At 39.2% G+C, this 25,962-nt stretch overlaps 3 protein-coding genes across 4 annotated transcripts; 1 reads left to right on the forward strand and 2 right to left on the reverse strand.

Moving 5' to 3' along the window:
* Positions 1-1,081: 1,081 nt before the first annotated feature.
* On the reverse strand, positions 1,082-10,076 carry LOC146484151 (uncharacterized). The gene is made up of 3 exons (XM_085105456.1): positions 9,931-10,076; positions 3,455-4,639; positions 1,082-2,580 (listed from the first exon to the last, which is right to left on the reverse strand). The coding sequence occupies exons 1-3, from the start codon at positions 9,968-9,970 to the stop codon at positions 1,964-1,966; spliced, it is 1,842 nt and encodes a 613-aa protein (XP_084961582.1). The 5' UTR covers positions 9,971-10,076; the 3' UTR covers positions 1,082-1,963.
* On the forward strand, positions 10,067-13,429 carry LOC146484152 (uncharacterized). Its single transcript, XM_085105460.1, has 2 exons — positions 10,067-10,206; positions 11,275-13,429. Exons 1-2 carry the CDS (start codon positions 10,185-10,187, stop codon positions 12,441-12,443), a joined length of 1,191 nt encoding a protein of 396 aa, XP_084961586.1. The 5' UTR covers positions 10,067-10,184; the 3' UTR covers positions 12,444-13,429.
* Positions 13,430-15,530: 2,101 nt separating this feature from the next.
* LOC146484153 (uncharacterized) lies at positions 15,531-25,192 on the reverse strand. 2 transcript variants are annotated; one of them, XM_085105458.1, is made up of 3 exons: positions 25,073-25,192; positions 21,116-22,285; positions 15,531-19,608 (listed from the first exon to the last, which is right to left on the reverse strand). In XM_085105458.1, exons 2-3 carry the CDS (start codon positions 22,275-22,277, stop codon positions 19,115-19,117), a joined length of 1,656 nt encoding a protein of 551 aa, XP_084961584.1. In that variant the 5' UTR covers positions 22,278-22,285; positions 25,073-25,192; the 3' UTR covers positions 15,531-19,114. The 2 variants fall into 2 exon arrangements, with proteins under 2 accessions (XP_084961584.1, XP_084961585.1); XM_085105459.1 differs by having other exon boundaries at positions 25,045-25,170.
* Positions 25,193-25,962: the final 770 nt, after the last annotated feature.

A 25,962-nucleotide genomic window follows, 5' to 3' on the forward strand; every position in this document is an offset into this window, starting at 1 on the left:
TGCTAAGGTGTGCTTTTCCCACATGTCATTACTGCGCAAAAACACCTTTGTATTAGGAAGAATTACGGTCACCTCGCCACCAGGGAGTCTCGCCACCAACCAACTCGCCACCACGAAACCACCTCGCCACCAGCCAACTTCAGAGCGACGAGTAAGAGTGTCTGTTTTGATTTCATCGCAAATATGACCGAGTAGCAATAATGACCCACTTTCCTGTTTATGTTTAGTTTATTATTACCCAAATATACTCCGCAAATAATCTTTATCAGTTACAACCCATCGGTTCATAGTAGACTAACTACAGTACGATCAGGTTACTGCGTCCTTCAATAACTTGTAGACTCTGAAGTTCAAGATTCAACCAACCTTAACGCTTTTCACTCAGCCGTCAATCACTGCTGCAAACCTCTAAGAAAACAACAACGTTTGGCTGGATAGGGTCGGGTCAGTCAGAGGTCTCCAGTGTGATGGTTGTCTCCGTTGGCAACACCGCAAGTGTGGCACCGGAGTATGCCAGTCTGATTACCGCGATGCAGTAAAAAACGATAATTCAATTGACTGGCGCTGTTCATAGCTTATTTGACCCGCAGAGCACTGTTTGAAACCAAATTGAAATGAATTACAAAGCTCTTTCGGTCTACAGTTCGATTCTGTTTGATTTTAAACGTTCGATTGTACATGTTCGAGTGTCTAAGAGAAGCAAGCAAGCGGTCAGTGAAGTTAAATTAGAGAAAGCTATTGTTTATTTGTTACTTGCTTTACGAAAGCTTCAGTTCCAGCTAGCAAGTTTTCGATTCCTTGCACTGAGCTTACAATTTCTCGCTCTCGAGATTACAAGCACAACACAGCGAGTTTCGAAAATGCCGTCAGTAAGTTCCCTAGACATCACTTCGGTAAAGGTCGTAATATGCATACAGAGAAGCGAACCGATGAAAATTATAGTCCCCGAACAGCTATTTCTCCTCAACTTATCAGAGAAGACTTCGCTTGGTGGCGAGTTGGCTGGTGGCGAGGTGGTTTCGTGGCGGCGAGTTGGTTGGTGGCGAGACTCCCTGGTGGCGAGGTGACCGGATACCATTAGGAAATAACCTAAGTTCAGTTCTCAAGTCATCCCGTAACGCGCATGCGCAGTAACTTAAGGAGCCACTGTCTTGAAAGCAACTTGACAAGTACCGTATTTATTCAATTAACCATCCCCCCCCACCCTGGGTGCCTATTTAATTTTGGGCCGATGAAGGTGGGCGCTAATTCGAGTTGGGTGCTTATTATTTCCCCAGCATTTTCAGCAAGCTAGGACATTTTTAGAGAATAACAAGGCAAAGGATAACAAGTTTGTTTTGCTTCAACAAGACCAAACGAAGTGCAAAAGCTAACATAAACAAACCATAAACATTATAATAAAAGTTCATTGACTACCGTATCTAAAACCAATTTTGGAACACAACTGACGCTCCTCTTACTTTGCATTGGGCGAGAACAGAAATGTTTTTTTTGTTGGGAGGGGGGTGGGGCGGGTTGGGTTGGGCGCTTATTTGAGGGTGGCCGGTTAGTAACTTTTTGGGCTGTAGGCGGTTAATTGAATAAATACGATAGTATTTAGTACGGGAAAGGGAAAAAAACCTCTCTAACATTGATACCTTCTTGCTGAAAACATCACAGCAATACAGTGCACAGACTAAAAAACAATCGTTATTTTAAAAGGAGACGCGAATTGCTAGAGTAACGCCCTATTTCACGAGGCGCAGCTCGTTTACGTCTCTCCCCAGTCTCACCCTCCATTTCCTGGCACGCTCCAGACTGTTTGGAAGACCACGTGTGGCGTCTTCACAACAGATCCATGGAAAAAGTTTGAACCTTTTTTTGAAGTCGAATGAGTTCATTGAACCACTCCGTTCATACTTTTATCAAAAGCATTTCCTTCATTGGGTTATATTAAAAAAACCGACACGTCCGTTACCTATTTTCAAACCTTGTCTTGCACCCAGCCCTCAAGAATCTCCACTACATCCAGGCGTTCCATATCTTTCTCCTTTAATAATTCAATAAGCCTCCCCACAGTCGATTGACGATTTGAACTGCTCCACATTTGAAGAAGTATGTCAGTGGGATTTTTTTGCTGCTCCAGATAGCGGGTGATGTCTTTCTCATAGTCCATCTTTTCACCAAGCATTCGGAAATCTTTGTACTCCAGGTCATCTCTTATGTTTAGCTTCAAGCAGACCTTACGCAAGACAGAATAAGGAATGTCGCTGATATTGGTCGACAGTCTGGACCTTGGCAGTTGATTGGATCCTGCGTCTACCGTGTCATTTCCAGGGTTTTTCTGGCTTGTCTCTTCAACACTCATCTTTGAAATGCCACCATCTTCCTCAGTGCCCGTGGGTTTGAGGTCAGCTCCCATCTTTTCCTGCTCCAAGCTGTCAGTTAGCGTCATTTCTTGAAAACCTTTCTTCATGGTTTCATTGTCTTTCTCTTGGTCTGGAGCACTGTCAAGTTCCCCTTGCTGCATTTTAGTCTCACAGTATAAGCCTACCGCAAAATCCCTCTCCTCAACGTGCTCGACACACTCCTTTTTGCCGTCTGTGTTGGGAAAAGAAGAAGAAGAAGAAGAAAAAAAAACGAAAATTACTTTATTTAATTACTAGTTTATTTTTCCTACAACCATGGTTCCTATGCACTCAACACAAACTTCTTTAGGATCACGTGACTAGCTAGGACCCCTGGGAGGAAGGGACTTACAAACACATACTACTGATCTAGGGATGGTTTGTTTGTAATTGATGTCTGTGGATTCTCGGAAACCAAACAGGCTGGGAGCCTGCAAAGGAAACAGGAAAACTTAATATATTAGTCTACTATTATTTCATAATCTGGGGTGACAAAGAGCAAGCCAAAAAATAAGGCAAGACATTTTGTAACTCAGCTGTTGTGCAATACTTTTAGGCTAGTTGTGACATCATAGAGATTACCATGGCAACTGGTCAGCTCTACAAAAGAGGACTTCTTAATTTCAGTTTTTGCAAATTTTCTCAAAAACTAAGTTGGACTGTTTTTATTGCTTGGTTAGAAAACGCCATACATTCTTTAACTTCTCTGGCAATATGACAAAAAATTATCTGGACTGGTAGATCTTGTGTAATAGCTTCTATTTTCACCTACAGAAAATTCTACTAGATAAATTTCTCCGAAGCGTTTCTAATAAAGTGGCATACTAAATGTGTACAATTTCGAGATAAAAACAAATGTTTCCTGCAGCTTTTATTTCCAATTCGCTCGATTTTAAGCTGCATTTCCCACTTCTGGTGTTCTGCACATGCAAATTTGATAAACATATCAATTCATTTAGCTGACTCGTACACCTTAGCTATGGTGTGGGTGGGTTAAGAAGGGGCATGCGGCTCAAAACCCTTTCGAGCCTCCTTGAAACAACTTTTCAAATAAGTTCATTTAGTACCTTGTTTCTTTGGACATATCCCGATCATTTTCTCAACAAGGTGGTCACATTGTTTCTTCCAGCTGAATTTTTTCATGTACTCCATCCTAAGCTGCCTAGCCTCAGAAGCACAAACCTTGGCGCCCTTTTCTCTGGTTTCTTTTATCTTGCTGGCCCAATCTTCTGGCTCTTCAGAATCCACCACATGCTGTGCTCCAGAAGGCAACTGCTGTAGGACCATGCCAAGCCCACTATTTCCACAGACGATGACAGGGACATCTGCGGACATGGCAATAAGACTAGTTGTCCCAAAACCCTCTGTTCTTGAAGGCATGATGCAAAGATCTACTTCGCAAAGCAAGTTTTTCCAGTTTTCAGTGCCTCTGGAAAAAGGTCTCACAGTGAATTGCCTGGGTTTGATATGTTCCTCGAGTTTGGTGCTGAGTTCTTCAACATCCTCTGTGGGCTGCACTATAAATATAGCATGGTATGAGTCATTCAATGATGCAATTGCCTTGGCAGCGATATCACAACCTTTGACCCGGTAATACCTGGCATGATATGTTGCACTTATCATTACACGAAATACTCCATCTTCTTCATCATGCTCTGGCCGAACATCAATTAGGTCATTGACAATTTCTGGGGTTAAATCAACAACATCCTTTCCACTGGAGCGAAGATAACGTCTGTAAGCCATAGCTACTTTAGGGCCGATCGCAATCACTATGTCAGCTAGTACACACAGTTGTAGCTGTAATTCATGCTCAGAAATCTTCCGCTGCGCTGTCTGCAGGCTTGCTTCTTTCCTCATATGTTTTTCTAGTTGTTCACTGATTGTGTGTACCACATGAGCCCACTTGCATTTCTTGATATCCTTTATGTTTTGAGCTTGTTTCCCAAGGGCATGCCCATAAGAGTGAATGATAAGAATATCAATTTCAAGACTGTCAGGTGGGAAGGCCAGCAGTTCTTTGTCAACATAGCCCCACATCTTCTTTGGTTCTACCAGTTCGATGTTTGATTTCTTGGCCCAGTCTTGTAGTTCTTTAGTGCGGCTTGGTATAAGGCCAGAGACTTTCACCAGTGGGTTCTTGGCCAGCTCACTAATTAACTGTTCAGTGACTGTAATCTTCCAGCCTTCGGCATCTGTAGCTAGTGTTATGTTCAATCTGTGTTCACCTTTCACAGATTTGAAGGTAAAGGCTGCAAAATGAAAATAGTAAAACACAATGACGTTAAATTCATTTTACAGCATTTTGAGCACTAAACTGTACTTACGTTAGACACAATAAGTGTTCAAAATGCTTCATAGAGGGGGGAAACCAACAGATGGTAGTTATGAGAAAAAAGGCCTCTGCATTAATAAATAGACTAAACAATTTTAACTGATTCAAGTCATTTTAATTAAGTATTTTTTTTTTCTGTATTTTTTCCTGCGAACTATTCTTAGTAGCAGTTCATGGCTGGTTCGCTATACAGACAAATGTATAGAAAGTTCAAAACAGGACTGGACGCTTCCTGGCACACCTACATCCCTCCATCTTTTTTTTTTCTTAAAATCCTTTTCCTAGTGCCAAAAGTTTCCAATTCATGAATTTCTCAGAAGTGATGTTTTATGAAAATTATTTGACATCGGATTTCCATACAAACACTGTTATTTCAAGCCTGTTTGCCTACTCGTCAAAATGGCGTCAAAAACCGTGATCAGGCCTATTGATTTAAAGATTTTCATACAATTTCCGTGGAACTGAAGACCAAAATGTAAACTAAGTCAGATTGTCATTTTGACATAGACGCACATGGCCATAACACTTAAGAGGAAATGCAAAACAATGATGATGGATTGCCTTTAGAAAAACATTACTGGGGACAGCATACATGAACGCTTTTCAGAACAACAGTAAAAGATACAGTTTTATAAAAGTTTTATTGCTTAATGCAGGATATATATTAAGGAACTAATTTACCTGCAACTTTTAAATGTTATTTTCAATTTTCAGTTAGCTTATATATTTGTGTATTAAACCATGGCCAGTGACGAGAGCCTCCTGACTAAAATAATTGTATACCTTATTATAGGGATAATTATAACGAAGCATTTTAACAATGCGAACAAAATCCATGTGTTATAAAATTAACGAAGCATTTAAACAATGCAAACAAAATTCGTGAATTATATTAAAATTAACGCAAATTTTTGAAAAGTTATATTTAATTAACAGAAATTTGATGCTTTATGATGCGTAATCATTTCTATAGCAACCCAGGTGCACTTTTCACAAGAGAAAACAACAACGTCAAACAACAAAAATTCATCACTGGTTTAAGAGGTTATCACATGTATCGCACAAGCTGGAAACCATTTTAAAAGCAACAGCTTGTATTTAAGCAAGAGAAAGACAATATTAACATGCCCAGTTTGCAGTAGCTGGGCAAACAATCTTGCCAGGAACCCTATTCCCTTCTTCTGTCGGACATATTCCAATAGAACTGAGCTGATATATCTGGTATGCATTGCAAAGAGGAGCTGACATAAAAGATGAGGTCAAATCAAATACAAGCCATATCTCAGCTTATTCAAGGCAGTCTGGAGATTCCTATTGAGGTGACTGAATGGAAAGACTGAAAGGCAATGGTCATTTTGCATAGGAAAGTAGAAGAATTGAGCTATCCCCTTGGAAACAGTGTTCGTCTTATATTGATGAATCTAAAGACATTTGAAGATATTTGAACGACAACGTGCCAACTGATTCTGATGGTGAGATAGATGACAATTGTAACTTCATTGGAGATAAAGGCACCTTTAAATAACAATGCTGTAAAATAGTGTGATAATTAACTGACAATGAGATAAATTAAGGTTCATAAACTTAATGCGAATATTATGCATTGTTAATTTCCTATTAATAATAACTAAAGGTACTTTATTATTATCATTATTATTATTATTATTATTATTATTATTTATTTTTTTTTTATGATCATATAGATAATTATGCAGAGAGAAAAACTCTAAATGTCAAATATTACATGACAAGGTTCAAGAAAACAGCTACATTAGGAGGGATTGCTGTTACTTTGATTTATAATCCCTTGAAGCTCCAAGCTGCCAAGCCTGCAGATATACACGCATTTATTATTGTTGAGAAAAAGAACTGAAAAGATGGTATAATAGTACTATATTTTGGTCTTCTACTCAAAAACTAGTTTTCCAAACAGCCATAAAAAAATAGCTTGCAGCTTTTATATAAAACCTGTATAAGTATTTTGAATGAAGCAATCTGTAACTGGGAGTATCTGATTGCAAATGGGTGTATATTTGTTATTTTACAATTCAACCATTTTTTAAACCTTATAAGCTTATTAACTAAGACAAAAATAACAACATGCTCCTCGTCACAAAATGATCCTGCTTGTTTGTTGTTTATCAAAGACAAAATGAAAAGGATTGCTTTGAGTTAAGTATGTGAGATGGAGTCTAGTGTGTTTATTAAATCCGGTACTTCTCGAAGTTAAATGTCTTTGCCTTTTAGGAAACATATATTTTCTGTGAACCAGTAAGCTCCCTGTGGTTCTGTCTGACGAAGCTGTGTGGACAGCATTGCTGTTCCAATCTGGAACAGGGTCAAGAGCTTATAATTGACAACATGCGGGGAACTGTACATTTTTGACAATATTTTGGGCCCGCGGGGTGGGGACATTGTTTAGTTTTGGAAACGAAAGCTTCAGACCTCAGGGATGCACCCCCGGGATTTGGTCATCATTGGTCAGCGGTACATGGCATGTCAAAATGGGGTTGACAGAGCTGCGCGACTCCCACTGTGTGTCCGTTGTTGTGTTGATAAAAGCCTTTTCAGCTTTCAGCAATTTTCCTTTTGTATAAGAGATTCTTCCCTAGATCAAAATGTGATGCGACTGCTCTGCTTCATGGTGTTTGTCTTGATCATGAGGGGGAATTCTCAAATATACTGAATGGAGGGTTTCCTACTGATCATTCTGAGCCATAAGGATTAGTTTTTGATATTCCATTGTGTATGCTAGCTCTGTGGCATTTGTTAAGGCTTATCGGCTTGGATTGACTGCAAGATTTCAAGTAGCACTAAATAAATGTTATCTGTGGAGATACAGGATCCGTGGATTTCTTAACTCGTGAATTTAGGCTTATGCTATTGTATCTCGCTGAGGGAAGATTGCTAGCCTCCCACGCAGACGTCCTTAGGGGTTCGTCACACGTTTCCTTCCCCATGAACCAGGCTTTTAGCCAGGTGGCCGTCCAGCCGTCCAAAGAACGGCCACTTCTCAGAAATGGGAGATTTTCGACAGCCTGTTCTGGGCGGCTATTTACGAACTTCTGTGCTTAATGTAACAAAACATTGTCTATAAATTAATAAAACTTACATTCCTTTTTGCTCTCAAGAGTTGTTTTAGTGTTGCTGTCGTATTTTTCTTCTATATTAACACTTTTTTTTAGCAAGTTTCCTTTCTGTTTTTATCAAATGAATCAAAGTTAAGCGAAGTGATTTCACAGGCAAAGCCGCTGTTCAGTGATATTGGCTTACTGAGTCGTCCCCAGGCTACTTTGCCGGCTGCTATAAATAAATACGCGCGCTGGTGATTAGTTATGAGGATATGAGTCTTGTCTACGCCGGATTCCAATTGAAGACGTCCACTACGAGGCAGCTAGAGTAACTTTCGACTGTCAACCGCGAAGAATATAAAATCCAAATAACGTACAATTTAGGTCCATAAGCAGTTCGACAGTTTAGGCCTTATATTGGTTTATTAAACTGACTTACAGTTGTGATTGAGTAGATTTGTTTTCTTCGAAACGGTCTTAGGCTTTGCACTACCAATTGTCTGAATGTAAATAATGACTACACAACACATAAATTTAAGTTCTTTACTGAAAATAATAAAAGATGTTGCATTTCTGATAATTTGGGAGACTGGCACTTGTAGACCAGAATGCAGTTTGACCAACAAAGCCACGCATATCTGTTCTTTCGTGTAAATCATGGCTTGACAACTTCAAATTTCAATCACTCTTCATAACAACTGGAGTTCCTTTCCCAAATATAATTCAGTCTTAAAAAAGGTAAGTTGAGGAAAGGATAGATTAGTAAAATCATCAAGGAAAAACAGGGGTTTAATAATAATACAGCCGTCAGAATTGCGGAAATCACGTCTAAGAGGCTTCAATTTTTCAAAATTTTCTGGGGGAACATGCCCCTAGACCCCCCTAGCAGCATGGCGCCTGTGGCACCATGCTATGTGGGACGAAAGGCCCACATAACATTTGGACTCCCACTTTCGAAATCCTGGCTAAAAGCCTGCCATGAACGGAAGGAAACACGTGATGAACCCCTAAGTACATCTACATGGGAGGCTAGAAGATTGCAGGAAGTTTGTAATCACGGATATGAGTGTCTCACAGATCCTCGTCTTTACAAAGCTCGCTTTCGAGAGCTACAGTGCTATAGCTTGTTGAGCTGTCTTTTAGTTCTCTGAGTTGCTTTTTATCTGAAAAACAGCTATTGTGTTCTTAGAGCTGACATGTAACTCCATTATTTTGTGGCTTAGCTTGCATCCGCAGCAGATATTTAAAGCTAAGACAGGCAACTGTCTTGTGAGTCTCTAGGATGCTAGCGAAAAATGAAGGTATTCTGGCTCCTAAGCCCCTGGGGAGGGGGGATTTGACGTGACTTTTATGCCCTATTCCCCGGGGATTTAGATGGTTTTTGTTTGATTGTTAAAACAAATCCCCCGGGGTGCCCGAAAGCCAATGATAAGTGCATTAGGTTCAAGACAAACAAGCTTATAAGGTAATAAGCTTATAAATTATAAGAATTAAATTAGAATAGATAAAACTTTTGACAGCTGTGGCACACAAGACCACCAAAAAGGACAATCAAGCATAGAATTTGAAAACAACCAGTTTCTTTGCCCCAACGTCCACATGACCATGTCACTTCTTTCATAAGTTATCATAATCAATTTGACTACTTAATAATTTATGCATTGACTGACGTGTGTGTTCCTCAGGGACAATTCGAGTGGAACAGTGTCATCCTGCACTAATACAAGAGACCCGCAGCAACAGCTCGCTTATTACCGAATGTAAGTGCCCGCCTCTTGAACAAGACTAAAAATCACCCTCACATATATAATCACTTTAGACAAGCAAAATCACGAATTTTGTTACTATCATAACTGCTCTGTCGAAATTGTGACCTGGATCTCTTCCTCAACATTATATTACCGATGAAGCAAACGGAAAAAAAGTTTGGGTGTTGTCATCGAAAAAATCATGTAAACAATAATAAGCAAATAATCAAGCTCATCCCGGGATGAAACTCATTCCCGGAGTCACGATCGCGCGAGATGACACTCAATCATGACCATTTTCCTCTTCTCATTGAACGTTTGATATCTGACCGCACAGTCAGCATATTAGATACATTCACTCTGAATATACTGCGCATTGGTATGCTCACCTTGATCTCCTATTGACGACTTTTCTGTTTCTCTTTCCATAGCTTCTTTCGATCTCACAACCCAGTAGCCGATGCAAAACAATATTTGTAATCAGGTTTCACTTTCGATTTCGGGGAAGGAAGGCGGAAGTCAGTCCCAGTATCTCCTCGGCCAAAGTTCTTGAAGAATTGTCACTTTGTCGTTTCATGGTAATTCACACGCTCTCTGAGTTTGTCACCATCGTTTAGTGCTACCTACGACCTGCTACCTCAAAATGGATCCAAACAAACAGAAAAGTGAGTTAAAATATTCAAGCAAACTTTTTCTCTTGCTAACTAAAATTGTGCTGATGTACAGTGATCGATCAGTAGTACAAGTGCTCAGATGAGTACAGCAGTGGCGCAGAATTGCTCGGTACAGAACACTGTAGCTCGATCTGCAGCTCTCAGATACTGATAGTTCGCAATTGAACTGCCTTTTTCGTCAAAAAGAAAACTGAAATCTACCAAATTTACGTTTAGGACCAGCTGCACTTCCCACAGATTTTCAGTGCAGAATTTTGTAAGTTCTTGCACTGAAATGTGATTTGTCAGCACTTTCGATTTCATTTTTGCCACTTCATACATATTCAACAAAGCCGCTATTCTGAGAATTGTCAATTTATTTAAACATTCAGTCATTTTCCTAGAACTGTTGTGATCCTCAAAACGTTGGTTTAATTGGTATTTACGAAGAAGACACATACGAATTGCACATTCTACCAACCACAAGATAAATTCAGTTGAAATCTCTCCACCCCGCCCTTGCAAGTATTAAATTTCCCACAGATATTGAAATGTTCAAATGTAAGTTCAAATTGATTGATACATCACGAGATCCCATGAAAGCTCTTAATTTCGTTTTTGCACAGGAATCAATAACACTTGTTAGGTATAAAGAATTAAAACAATTTATAGACTCCTTTCCTCCCCTCTGTTCCTTGATTAGAAATTCCAGAGGCGGATGGGTGGGTCTAAGTGGCCAAAATAGTTTTGAGGAAAGTACAACAGCTAAATTTGAATTCCAAATCTAAAGGGGTCTTTGAAACAATCCCCATGGATATGGATCATGGAACATGGATATTTCTGGAATAATTATTACACCATATGACTCACAGGAACTACCAACTACCTGTAGGAAGAATTGAATTTCAGCCACACCCATAAGTACATGATACAGGTTTTCCCTTTGGCTAAACGCTTCCTTTCAATTTTTTCAGACAATTATCCCAATCACTTTCAGACACAAGCTCCATCCCTTGGGGTTGTTGGAAAGAAGGAAGTTGATCTTTGTGTTTAAATGCATGAAAACGTTTTGTTTTGCAGCATCAGATGAAGAGGCGAAACTGAAAATAACTTTAACCTCAGATAACGAAGGATGGGACATAGCTGTGAATGGACAGTTGCTTCTTGAACTCATCAGCAATCCAAGAGTGAAAGTCAGCGGGCTTGTGCCAAAAAGTACTGAGAAACAGCGAGCACATGCCAAGAAGTTAGGTATTGAGCTTGTTGATGCAAAGGATATCCCTGGTTGTTCACCAGCTGAACGGCTTGCTCATCCACCCGACAGTCTTAATATCGATGTTCTGATGATTCACTCTCATGGTCGGGACCTTGGCCGACAGGCACAAGTCATCAAGGAAGTTAAGAAATGCAGGTGGCTTCATGTTTTGCACACTGATAGTGAGGAGCTTGTGAAATTTTTAGAGAGTGCAACAGAGCATGATTCTGAGCATGAAGTTCAGGTTACATTATGCCAAAAAGCTGATGCTGTGGTCGCAATTGGTCCTAAAGTGGCTGGAGCATACAGATCTGCTCTGCGCCCCACAGGAAAGGATAAAGATGTGATCGACCTCACACCTGGAGTTTTCCAAAACTTTGTTGGTGTTCGGCCATCACAAGAACAGAAAAGAGAAACATTTCACGTGCTGATCAGTGGGTCAATGAAGTACTTTAAAGTCAAGGGATGTGATATCGCTGCCAAGGCTATCAAGTTACTAAACACACCATCTTACAGCTACCATCTCATATTTGTTGTAAAGCCCAGCCAAAATGTTGCAGAGATAACACAGGCCTTACTCAGCGAGGGCATTGATGCTGATCAACTCACTGTGCGAGTTTCAGAGAGTGCTGAGGACTGGATCAATCTCTTTTGTGAGGTAGATCTGGTCATGAAGCCCTCAAGAATGGAAGGCTTTGGGATGAGTGGTGTCCGTGCCATTTCGGCAGATCTTCCTCTTCTCATTAGTGGAAACACTGGGCTTGGCATGGCCTTGAAGAAATTGCCCTCCGGTGCAAACCATGTAGTGGATTCTGAAGATCCACAGGTTTGGGCAGACAAGATAAAGGAGGTTCGGGAGAAGAGCTCGCAAACCCGCCGCTTGCAAGCTGAGGAACTGAGAAGTGAATACATGAAGCAGTTCAACTGGAAAGAAGAGTGTGATCAACTAGTTACAAAAATGTTTGCCATGTTTCCAACTAAACAGGGCATGTAATCTTGTCAGTTGAGGGTCATCTACATGTGCTAGTGATCTTGAACTTTCTTGCAGAACTGTCTTATTACCACAATGTAGACTGACTGGCTAGAGTCTCTAAAGCACTACAGAATAGAATAAACTTAGAATAAGGCTGGATTACTCACAAGGCACATTGAAGCATGAGTAGAAGCACATGGCTGTTTACCCGTGTGATGAGTGCAAGCATTAGTTGATGTAAGCAGGTTACTCGTGCATAACAAGAGTATAAATTTGCAGGCACTGTTTGCTTTCAATTTGCTTGTATTATCCTGGATTAGAGGGTGATGATGAAATGACTCAAGTGCAAATCATTAGTTTTAAAAAAAGGTTTGTGTCACACAGCTTGTTTTCTCTTAGCCTTCTTGTGCTCATGGTTGTGTTGTACAGTATGTGTAGTTAAACAGCCTGAGGTAGATGTTCAAATGCCTTTTAAAAGGTTGACTGTTAACTGTTTACTGATTTTAAATTATTTTGTTTAATAATTAGTTTAAAACTGGTGTGTATTTTTAATCAATCACCCAATGAGTCAGTCTGTCTGTCAGTCAATAGTCAGTTGGTGTGGTAGTCAACCAGATGAATTTCACTTGCTTTTATAGCCAACAAAAGGTGAGAAACATGTAGAGAAAATAGAACTTAGAAGGAACTACAGCAAATAATTTGCTGACGACTTTACGGGATAATTTGTTCAAATAAGGTATCACGAGATGCATGTAGCATGAAAACAAATACTATTAACTGATCAAGGAGTCAAACTTGAAAATGACTGATGATCACAGCCACTACAGAAGTAGTTCTTAATAGCATGAACACTACTTTAAATGAATATAAAAACTTGAAACGTTAGGAGCTACAATGACATATTTGCATGCGATTGAAAGATTTGTATCAGGCTTTGTTTTCATTGTGTTTACAGGTGAGAACATTCTACCAATTTTTTTTTGAAATAAAAATAGATCCTAGTTGCAGGTTTTGTGGATTTAGGAGATTTCTTTTCAAACCTGTAGCCGTGATTTCTTCATCTTGATGATCTTGGGATGCGTATCTGGCATCCCCTGCAGATTTGGCAGGGGCGGATGACATCATCACCAACTTGGCAAAGGGGAGACCCTGAGATCAAGATCATCAAATGCACTCCCTAATCTTCAATCTGTGCTCCCTTATCTCTGCTCACCTTCTGGCGCCCGCACTACTTGCGGCTTTAGCGCTCCTGTGCGCAACTCGCCCCCCATATATCTTGTGCTCTCCCCTGCAGATTCTCAAGCAAAAGAGAGACTGATTGCAGTCTATGAGAGAGAGTGTCCCCTCTGCTCTGTTTTTTGTTTGTTTGGCTGGAGGTGTGTGTGCTGAGACAACAAGTATAGTGTTGGTCATGCTGATCACTCGTTCGTTTGGACAATGATTAGTAATTTGGATTCAAATTTGAAATGCTCCTGACCATATTATTACAAGACTAGAAAACAGTTTCTTTCCTTCCAAGTCGCATCTTACATTTTCAAGGTCCATGCAATTGCATTACAAAACAATTGAAATGCAGTGCTATTTAAAGTATATAAATAGCTTTGTATAGTAATATTATCAAGGTCACTGGCACTGGTTTTGAGCACTTTCAGGCATTTATACCTCAACAGATCAATACTACCAATCTTTATCAGCTGATACAACAATGGCACCAATCCAATGCTTGATCATTGGTGAACAAGTTATCATCAATAATGATAATTTTCTTAACACAACATAGTTTACCATAGTAACAGTATAACTTGTTTAAAACACCTCTAACTCTAAACACTACATGTAACAAGCTCCATGATCCCCACTATAAAGCAGCCGTAGTTCAAGCGCTGCTTCTAGAAATACTCTTTTTTTCAAGGTACTGGTAAAAAACCTTTGAAAAATTGCGGCAAAGCTGAAAGTGGGTTCTTACATGTTTTGGCTGAAAAAACAAAAAAAACAACAAAAAAAAAAAAACAAATCATGAAATCAGTGTATGGTGGGGAAAGAGCCAAGTTGAAAGGCTTGAGCAAATTTAGCAAAACGTTGTTTCAATGAGAGTCACTAAGTTTGTGTTTTAGTTATAGTGCTGTGGATAACCACTAAAACCTAAAACTAGGTGTGTTTTTATTAGGTTATATAGTTGTCATGGTAACCTATTGTGCGACCATGACTTGTTTACCAATGATTAATTAGGCATCTGTTTGATCCATCGTTGTATCAACTGATCAAAAGTGGTAGTATTGATCTATCAAAGTAGAAGTAATGAAAACCATAAGCCACCTTAAACCCTTTAACCGCTAATATCAGGCAAAGAACGAATTCTCCTATCTTGTCCCCATAATTTTTTTTATAAAAGTACTTGGGAGAATGTATTAAAATATCAAGAAAATAGCCCCACATTGAAAATGAGTGATGGCCTGGGTTGAGAGTAACTGCCCAAGTGATGGTGGGATTGTTTGGGGGGACGCTGAATGCAATGATAATAGCCAAGTTCCCCAAGCCTTCCCACTATTGTTTGGGCAGCTACTCTCGACCCAGGCTATCACTCTTTTAAAAGTGGGCTATTCACCTTGGATGATGATATCCTTAATTCTCATGACCTCAAGGGTTGAATAAGCATTGATATAACAAGGAGAAATTTTGATGCTTATCCCTATTAGAGCTTCAAGGGTTAAAGCACAGGTCACCAAGTCATTTTATGCACTTGTAAAGCACCTCCAGACATAAACGTAATTGAGGATTTATGGTGTAACTTTTCACGTTCATTAAAATTGAACCAATTTGCTGAGAAGTATTACATGTTTGTCTTAATTAATTATTGTTATTACTCATAAATTACAACACTAAAATTTAATCTGGCTAGTTATAATTACATGACTTCCTTCATGAAACCAGTAGTCAGTCAACAGGTTATGCTAATACCATTTTGTAGTTAATGACAGTAACTACAAAATGTTACCTGTTTTATATAATGAACATTGAAGACTTCTTCATATTTAAGCTATACCCCTTTGTTTGGGTATTTGCCAAATCCCTTCCCCTGAACATAAAAAGGTAAACCTACTCAGCAAATAACACCAATAATAATAACTTTATTTTAGTGTCAATCTTCTAGCTAGCCGATAATTGGCTTACTAATGGGGGAGTACACTATCCTAATTATTAAATATACAACAATCTTTAAAATTTGCAACAATAAAATCCAAGGCTACAATAACTATATACAATAATAGAATACATATCCAGTAATTAATACTTCCTTAATTCAAATCAGTATCTATAAAATCTACAATCTACAGGCATCTAAAATCTAGCAACTACACGTGGGGCAGTTGCCAAGTATTAAGGCGATAGAGAGATTTAGTAAGGCATTATTTTATGGCAAGCATCAGATTCATGTTCAAACGTTTCCTCAAAAGAATAAGTACATAGATCAGAATAGTGTAGAACAGTTCTGGTCTTTATTTGATGCTTATGCTAGACTATCCAACTGCACTGCACAGGTAGCATGGTGATTTGTGCTTGACTCGATCCTCGATTCTTGCAAAGTTTTGGCATCAAAAGCTTGACAGATGCAGATGAAAAAATTATTAACTCTTAGAGCCAGTTAAGCTGTCATTTTTTATACAGATGGTACAATCTAATGGCAATCTGGGATTGCTTGACACTTCTCCTGCATTTGAGCTATGTAAGTTATACTTATAATATTATTAATATTAATTCACTTTTTCATACATTAATTCAACCCTATCTAGACTGGGGGTGGGGGCAGACTCTGCACATTGCTGCTGTTCTAATATTTTGCATAAACACTGCAAAGCTTAGTGACTTTCTCAGAAATTTATCTGGAAACAATTTGATGTTACTCATTGACTCTGATGTTACCATGGTAACCAACTTTTGACCGGCCGTTTTCTCAGAAAAATAATGAAAAATGACTTTTCTTACAGTAACTTTTATGTTCTTAGCTCAAATTTAGAGTTATTTTAGTGGTTTTGATCACCTTTGGTTCAATTTTGGCACTTTCCTCAAGTTTTAGGAAAAATCCATAAATCCAAGATGGCAAATCCAAGAGGGCTGCCATTTGGCAAACATGACATAATTACCATGTAATATGACGTCATCACTTCTTGTTCCAGACCTCAAGGGAAACATCTTTGGATGTATTACTTATACTCTAAGTGCCATTGTCATAGCTTTGATTGTCATAGAGTAATGGAGAAGAAAGGCAGGGATTGGGGGGGGGGGGGGGAATCTTCTCCCCACCCCTCTCAGGCCTCAGAACACAAAAAAAAAAAACCCAGTCTAGCTAGAGTTAAAATGCTACTAAAGTACATTAAAGAAGGTGGCATGTTTGTACACATATTTAAATAACTGCATTGTGCTGCTAAGTAAAAATTACACCTGAGATGGTTTCTAACATGCAAGGTCCCAGGGATCTAATAAGTGTTTAATCATTATTGTAAGTTTTACGTTCTGCTTAAAAAATAATTTCAGTCATTGTTTCATAACACACTACTCTCAGTAAATGCATTATAGCCAAGGCATTTTTCCATGACTTTCTAAATCTTGAACGAAATACTTCAATTAGTTAGACTACTGAAATAGCAACATCGACATATAGTTTATGTATTTACTAAAAAGTAATGTCATTAATTATTTTATCTGGTGAAAAAAAATATAATTTCTAAAGTTACATTATTTTTATAAATTCCCTCAGAGATTATACACTGTACACTAATACCTGCATCCACAGAAGAGTACAACCTTGGCGGATATATTTGAAATGCTTTCGACATTGACATCACTGTGTCATATCAATAAAGACTTGCGGTGTAATCACACCGCTGAAACTAACCCGGGTGTGATTCCCTCTCACTAAAACATGTAAAAGATCAGACAAAATCTAATTACTAAAGGCATAAAAACTTAACTAGCAGTTATACCACAGTCTGATGGACACAATGTTTAGTTTATTTACATGGAATTTGTTTGTTTCACCACAGAAATTCTAACAGATTGTCATCTTTGAAGACAGACCTTTGTCTGCCAAAAACATCTATCTTGCCTGTTATGGTACAGCTAAAGGAGGAGAATTCAGGTATCCCATGAGTCTCCGCGAAAAATTATCGACTAGAAGGTGTCAAGTATCGATGCGAAGGCGAGCGCGCAGTCCGAAATCGACTGAATTTCAAGTGGCTATTTTTCCTTATTCAGGATCTGAGAATGTAAGGTAAATCGTTTTGTGCATTGCTTTGGCAATTAAGTTCAAGCTTGTATTACAATTTCGCAGCTAATTTGCCTAAGAATAAAGAAAAACATACAATTGTTTGGAGTGGTATGCATGATCGACTCGCTTTGTTCGTTCGCGGCTCTCAAATGCTTGACCCAAATTTGACCCTAGCGAGTTCATTCCTGGGTACATTAGCGTGAAATCTTGCCTGTTGATGCTCGAATAGTATCTCCTTTGAATTTTATTCAAGGTCCCCTTAAGTCCCCATGTTTTGAAGGAATTTGTGTTCGTTGAAGTTTGCCTAAATTGGCGCCAAACATGTAAACAACTGCATAATGCTTTTATAGTAACTGCTTTTGAACGATCACTGTACTCGTTTTCCCGGTCGAAATGAACAGTACTTTAAGCACGATTCTGTTCGGTTCTATTCGTGTAAGGACATTACGTGGTGACATAAATGCTTCCTTTTACGTCGATATTCAAGCAAACGGTAAATGCATGGAAGAAGTCTAAGAAGAGTCGAGTGGCAAGCGGCCGTTCAATGTTTCTGATCGCACAAACAAGCAAAGAAGCCGCTCTCGTAAGTCTTTTGGAAAACTAACGTGTCCCATGACCGTTAGAAACCGACAGCAGGCTAAGTTTGACGAATTGACATAACTCTGACTGTCTAAATCTAAGCAATTCACGTAAAGCAATGGCGACGGAGAGGGCAGCTCAACGTTCACTCCGAGAAGCCCCATCGCAAATGCGAGATCACGTATCAACATCGAGTTGATAATATAGTTGGAAGCGAGGCATTGTGGGATACCTGAATTTTCCTCCTTTGGTACAGCTGTAGATATCTTTGTCTAAGATGACAACTGTGGCGTTAATTCCATGATCCTTTTTACATACCTGGTGGCTTTTACTACATGACAGGCATTAAGTTAAACTGTAAATCAATCTAATGACAGCCGTCTCTGTGGCTCTATTGATGTCTGTGGGGAAGAGTTTGCTTGTGTAATAGTAAGCTTACTAGTAGGAGATAAACTGATCCTTTAGAATTGAAGTGAAACATTTACATGATAAGCTGTTTCTTCGGTGGATTTCCACACAATTAAGAGCAATTCCCTCACCCAGCAACAGGAGGGCAGAGAATCAGGATAGATCAAATTTCTGTCAGTGGTGAAAATATGCAAATCAAGTTATTTTACTTTCATTTGCAACTGTGGACTGGGTGAAACACGTTAACTTCCCATGACATTACACTCAATGTCTTCCAGCGTCATTCTCATGTTTTGTGACCTCAACATAGTCATGTTCTTTCATGGGCCAGTCAGGGGTTGACTTGTGACACGTCTGTGGTCAATTCCTCAAGTCCACCATTCACGTGTAAAGTGAAGTTTTATCAATACTGACCCACCCCCTTCAGAAGTCCAGACTTCTATTCAGTGTTAGCTCTCAGATAAACCCAGTCCTCAAGGATCTTTGCTACATCCATTCGTTCAAGGTCCTCCGTCTTCAACAAGTCAATCAGGTTTTCCACTGTTACATCCCCTGTTGACGACCATCTTACCAGAATTTCATCTGTAGGATTTCCTGACTTTTCTACAACCCGTATTTGATCCCTGGAGAATCCAATCTTTTCTGCAAGCATCCTGAAGTCATCAAATCTCTCATCTCGCCTGATGTTTAACTTTGCACATACCTGCTTGTAGATCGGCATGGGTAACGTACCCAGCTTAGTCGACAGCCTTGCAGCAGGACTGTTGTCCACAGCGTCTTCCTCACTGGGCACACGTCTGTCAAACATACAACACCAGCTATCATCGTGGTTTGTCTCTTGAATACTCAACCTCACCTCCTGGTCACATGAATTTCCATCCACATTATCAATTTCAGCACCAACAGCCTGGCATTCCTCATCTCTCCTCCTGTCTGTAAGACAACAGAAAAAGCATGTGAATTAGACCAATGCAACAGTGAAGACAAAATGGCTTGATGTTACACCCACAATAGTCTCAGTAAAAAAATTTCATTTTGTGCTGCCACCACTACTGTAGGTCGCTCAGTCCGCAAAAATGACATGTTCTGATTACAACCTGTTCTGATTAAAACAAATTTCTGTTTCTGATTTTCAAGATCACAGTAAGGAAATTGACCACGGCTTTCTGTTGATGCTACAATAACATGTCATATGTTAGATAAATGCTTTGACGGCATGTGCATGTACCTTGCAGCTTCCCTGGTTAACTTCTGATGAATGCGTGCTATATGTGGCCATTTTAAAGCAAGCCTTATTGAGTTTTACTAATTTCCACTCCACACTGTGGGTCATTCTCTACTGCGAAACATTCATTTCATCAAGTCCAGCAGATACACTAAAGGAATACACAGGGCCCCAAGGATTTAAAACTCATTGGAATTGATCTGAAATGGCCTAATTTGCCACACATTCATAAACAATAAAACTCAAAGTGAGTAAGTATAAGTGTTGTTAAGGTTAAAACGAATCCCAGGTTAAAATGATTTCAACCCAGGTTGATTTGTATTTTCCTATGTTTCAGAAAAAAGGAAAATACAAAATAAGCTTTATTTAAACAATTGATGCTGCCAAGCAACCATAAGGCTTGTTACAGAAAATAATGTATGCACATAATAAGAACTAAACTTAACAAAATTAAATTGGCGCAAATTGAGTTTATAATGAGTACACGTATAAAGCACAATGACATTGAGTACAGTTTGTAAGGCCAAACGTTGCAGTAAGATGACTTAAAGGCAAGCTTGAATCATAGAACGATTTACCAATAATCGTTGCCTACAATCTTAGAAGGGTCGATAGCAAGACACATGTAGTTGTTTTCTAACCATTTTCATTGATGTGAAAAGTCGCCATTAAACACAGAATTCAAGCACAATCTATTAGGCAAGTTGCTAACATAGTAGCCTGTTATAATGTCAGCATAGAGTCTTAGTTCCATGATCTTGGTAGTACCAGTGATATAATAATTAATCTCTGGATTGAATAGCAGTGGGCCCATGATAGGATGATAGGACTGTATGCCAAGTGGAATAATTGTAGCAGTTTTTAATTTCGACTCGCTACTGGTAGTCACGAAGGTACAAGCTCCAAGGACGCTAACAACACTCCATGTTCCCTTAGCTTCCTTAGAAGAAGATGGCGACATATCGTGTTGAACCTCTTGCTCACAGTAATTGAGACAGCAGCAACTGTCTCAGAAACAAGATAAGGCATTTAAATTTATTGGCGGTTTGTCCTTTTTCAAATTCCTGAATACACTTACATGTATTAAACAATAAGGATTTTCAATACAGGGACTTGGGATACCAGTATACATGTAAGTTCAAATATCAGAAAAACTATTTTAAAATTAATAAACACATGTCAATAAAGTTACATATTAATAATATTAAATCATACCATGATCCAGTGGGACCATCTTGGAGAATTTCTCGACCAGCTCACTGAACTGCTTGTTCCAATTGAATTCCCTTGAGTATTCATTCCTTAGCTGTTCAGCTTCCTCATGGCGGGTTTTTAAATCTTTAGCTTTGATCTCCCTTATCTTGTTGGCCCAGTCTTGTGGATCATCAGAATCCACCACATGCTTCACTCCTGAGCAAAGCCTCTTCAAGGCAACACCAAGCCCACAATTTCCACTGATTAGGACAGGCAAATCTGCTGAAATGGCACGGAGACCACTCATTCCATAGCCCTCTGTTCTTGATGGTTTGATAAGAAGATCTACTTCACACAGCTGTTGGTGCCACATTTTAGTATCTCCAGAATAATTTCTCACCGTCAGTTGATTCAAATCAATTCCCGCATCAACCATGGCTTGCTCCATCTTAGCTCTGTCATCGTTTTCTTGTACAATAAATACCAGATGATACAATGGATCATTCAACAGTTTGATAGCCTTCGCTGCAATGTCACACCCCTTAACTTTAAAATACATGGATGATGCACTAATCAACACACGAAACTTCTCGCCAGAATTTTCAACCATCTGATGCGCACCAAGGAATTCTTCTGAAAGTCTTGGCGTTAGGGTAATGACACTGTTCTGCTTTCCACAGTACCGTAATGCAGTTTTGTAAGCTTCTGCAACTTTAGGACCAACTGCAATTACAAGATCAGCTTTCTTACACAATGTTACCTGTAAATCATGTTCTGATATATACTGTCTAGCTGTAATTGGGTCTGATTTTTCTCGGTATTTCTCCAGATCCTCAGGGATAGTATGTACAACAAGTACCCAACTGCATTGTTTGGCATCTTTTATAACCTGTGCTTGTTTTCCAACATGGTGCCCATAGGAATGCATTACCAAAATATCAATTTCAAGATCATCGGGTGGATGGAAAAGCTTCTCGGTTGTTGTTAAACCAATATAGTCAGGTTTTGCATCAAACAGTTTGATGTTTAACCTTGCAGCATCTTCTCTCTGTTTCTGAGTGTTGCCTGGCACAAATCCGCTGACTTCGACTCTATCATCACGAGCAAGCTCAGTTTCTAATTGCCCGTTCACCACTTTGTCCCATCCCTCAGCATTTGATGCAAGTGTAACTTTCAGCTTCATTGTACGTCCTGCAAGAACACAATACATGCATCAGTTAGCCATTGTTGTGACACAGAAAACACTAAACTGTAGGGCACTGATTTTTGGTCACAGTTTGAATTCTTTAGCAAATTAACATCGTACAATGTACATCTACGACATTTCAGTTTGGTCTACAGTGTATGTACCAGTTGCCATGAATTTTAAATTATAGAGGTTTATAAGTATAGAATATGCTATGAATTTGTTTTAATGTGCCATTTGGCTCTTTCTCCTGCTTCTCAGGTTTTGACAAGTTAGCAGCTGAAACCTACAGTGTAAAACATGACAACTAGTAAAAATTGCTTCAGATTGGCATGACGGAAGCTGCCAAATAACAAAGGCTACAGTGATGCAATGACGTTATGTTCCCACTTCAAATGAATGTTGCCATCTCTTTTATGTTTATCATGTCACTGTCTGCCATATTTCAGTAATGGAACTAAGCTGCTTGTTAAAAAGTGCTGTGTCAACCTGATTTTACTTACTGTCTTTACCCCCTGGAAGCAAGGCTTCACTGGTAGGTAAAATCCATCTACAAGCCTACATGGCCCACACAGCCAGAGCTTAATCTGGTTTCTGTACCAAAAATCAACTACATGAGGGGGTATTGTTACTCCCCCGGGATGGGATGCTTGTCCACCACTGGGTTGCCGCTGACAGTCTGCCATTACAGCTGTAACGCCTTTTCTTATACATCATTTTGCCATGAATACTTAAAAAACTCATTAACAATTCATTAGCCCATTGACCTATGAAATGGTCGATAAAACATCACGTGCAGTGGTTTTACATCCGATAAAACCTCCTCCTTATTAGTATTTGGTGTTTAATGTTTTTCTTGTATGTTCACAAAAGCATGGCTGTTATGAACTCTCTTGACACACGCTTTTTCAGAAGTGTTTTTGAAGCCGTTCAAAAAACTCGCAGCACATGTTTCATCGGGTCTTAAACCACTCGGCTGCACCTTGTGGTTTTAAATCCCGATAAAACACTGCTGCTTGTGTTTAAAACATTACAAACTGTAAAGTTCTGAGCTCTCAAAATTTAATTGGCAAAAATTATGTAAGTTAAAGCTAAACTAAGTTGTTGTTATTTTGGTGGTTAAGTTGAGTTGGGTGTTGTTTCCATGGCAACATAACTTTACAAACCAGGGCTGAGTTGCTTGAAGCATTGGTTAAGAGGTATTAAAACCTACAGTATAGGCTGTCATGGCATTTAACCTGGGTTAGCGCTAACCATGCTTCGATCAACTGGGCCCAGCATTAAAAATTAAGTGCTGCTTATTTTCATGTCATTAGATTTCATCCATCATTTAGTCTTGACGATGGTTGGATACTGTCTGAAAATTACTGGAAATCTGGATAAGGGTGTCAAGTTAAAATAGAAATGTTGACAGTTACAGAAACTGGGCACCACCTCAAGACTATTTTAAAATGCTCAAACCCAGGGCCCGGTTGTTCGAAAGCCGATTAATGCTAATCTATGATAAAAAGTTAATCAAGGTTTTCATCATCCTCTTTAACGTGGTTTTAAAGCCTAATTTTAAGCTAAAGGCAAAGAAAAGTCTAAGTCAAAACTGAAGGCCAAGAATGTTTTGGAAGAATCTTTACCGATTAGTAATAAAACTCAAGTCAAAGTTCACGTTAATCCAGGATTAGCTTAATCCGACTTTGAACAACTGGGCCCAGGATTATATAGGGCCTTATTACACTCATTTTGAAATCACTGGTGATCCTTGCAATCTGATTGGCTCTCAACAGTGCAATTTATTCCCAAATTGCACCATTTTTTGCTCTAAATTGCATCCTTTCTTTAGCCCATCAAAATGGAAATGAAGTAACAAAAATAGTATATTAATATTGACAATAAAACTCCATGATTTCAAAATAGGTGTAATAAAGTGGTAATTGAACTTTGTGTCGTGCAATTTTGGTCTGAAATCATACTTGTGATTTCAAATCAAACTCGCGCTGCGCGTTTGTTTGATTTTGAAATCACGCGTATGATTTCAGACCAAATTGCACTCCACTCAGTTTAATTACCATTATTAATCAGGCCAAGATTAGGTAATGACCGAACCATGGAGAGTGAAAACAACCAATTTTGTTTTCTTCATCCACTTTAAAGTTAGGTATTTTAATATAAATAAATATTTCCACAGAATAAAGTTTCAAACCATAAGCTAACGTCAATTTCACATAATGCATCTTGCAACCTTTTAACTCCCCAGGCTTTACACTTGAAGAACATAGGAGAAGCCTCACACCTTTATGCCCTGTGCTACATTTGTAAAATAAGGCAGTTGTTATGCTTCGAAAACCGATAAGCTTTTAAAAATTCATTTGAATGACGCTCTGTAGGTTACCTTCTGACGGCTACCAAAAAAAAATTCCCAAAATTATATATATTTTTTTCCAAATTCTACAAATATTAAGCTTTTTAAATTGACGTCGGAGTCGAGATTGTTTGGTTTATTCAAAAGCCACGCGCGTACGAATTTTTTGCCGACGGATCAGATTCGGTATAAACTGAAGATCTCTTTCAAAAAACTACCCTACTGTAGGAATTTTTCTGGCAAAAATGCGGGAAATATTTCGTCTTTGGTCGTAAAACGGCCTGTCTCGTTGAAACAAATAAACTTTTACAGATCTTCACAGCTCGATCGAGACAAAAATTGCTGAGCAAACAGTTTGAAATATGTCGCATTATAAACCTGGCTTTCAAGTGAAGAGTCGAACTATACTACCTCTTTTCACTTAGAAACTACAACAGACCTTTGAAGATGTCTTCGTTGACGTCCTCCTTATCGGATCCAAGGCCAAACCATCCTTCGAATTTCTTCACAGCAGTACCGCGCCATTTTGGAGTTGAAATAGGACCAGACTTCCTTGCGATATTCCCAGAAAAATTGGAAGGGCACTGGGAACGAGGTTGCGCCTGCACGGAAATCACTACCTGGGTCCATTGCACCCTGGGCGAACAACTTTTTTTCATCGCATTCCAGTTCCACGAACGACAACACTCTGAGGCCCAGTCGGGGCGGGACGAAGATTTCATGGCTAAAATAGGGACTAGTGAAGTTCACAAGACAAGCGGAACTTCGCAAGTTCCGATTTCAGCCGAAAAATCTTCGTTCTCGTTTCTCGGCTTTACAAGCTTATGGCGGGCCGGCCGGCCGGCCATCCTCTGATTTCATGGGTTTCCTGTGTGGGCGAAATGACGGAAGAAGAGAGCGACATGCACTCTCTGTGAAGAAGCATTAATAAACTGTGAACCGGTAAATAATTCCAGGGTATCCCCGCAATCACTGCCACTTTCAGTTGCAATGGCGCCATCTCCTCACACTCTAAAATGTGTTCGAAAACGTCGTTATAAGTTCAGGATCACTTATTAAGAAAAAATAAGTGGAATTTGCGGAAACGAAACATTTTCCAGGGGAAGACTAGATGGCTCTTACAAAACGACTTTTTTTAACTTTACAAAATCAATAGACGAGTCGTGTTTTCCGGCTTTTTACTAACGAAACTGCCCTTTACGGTCAATTTATTCTGGTGCTATATCCCGGAGACGATTGGCCGCAACGAAAAAATGGTGCACTTGGAACTAACAATTACTTGTTCAACAACATAATTTTTTTATTATCCCATGAACCTCGTTTAATGGC

Source organism: Pavona decussata, unplaced genomic scaffold (genome assembly GCF_977016875.1).
Source record: "Pavona decussata unplaced genomic scaffold, jaPavDecu1.1 SCAFFOLD_37, whole genome shotgun sequence".
In the NCBI taxonomy this organism is placed as follows: Eukaryota; Metazoa; Cnidaria; class Anthozoa; order Scleractinia; family Agariciidae; genus Pavona; species Pavona decussata.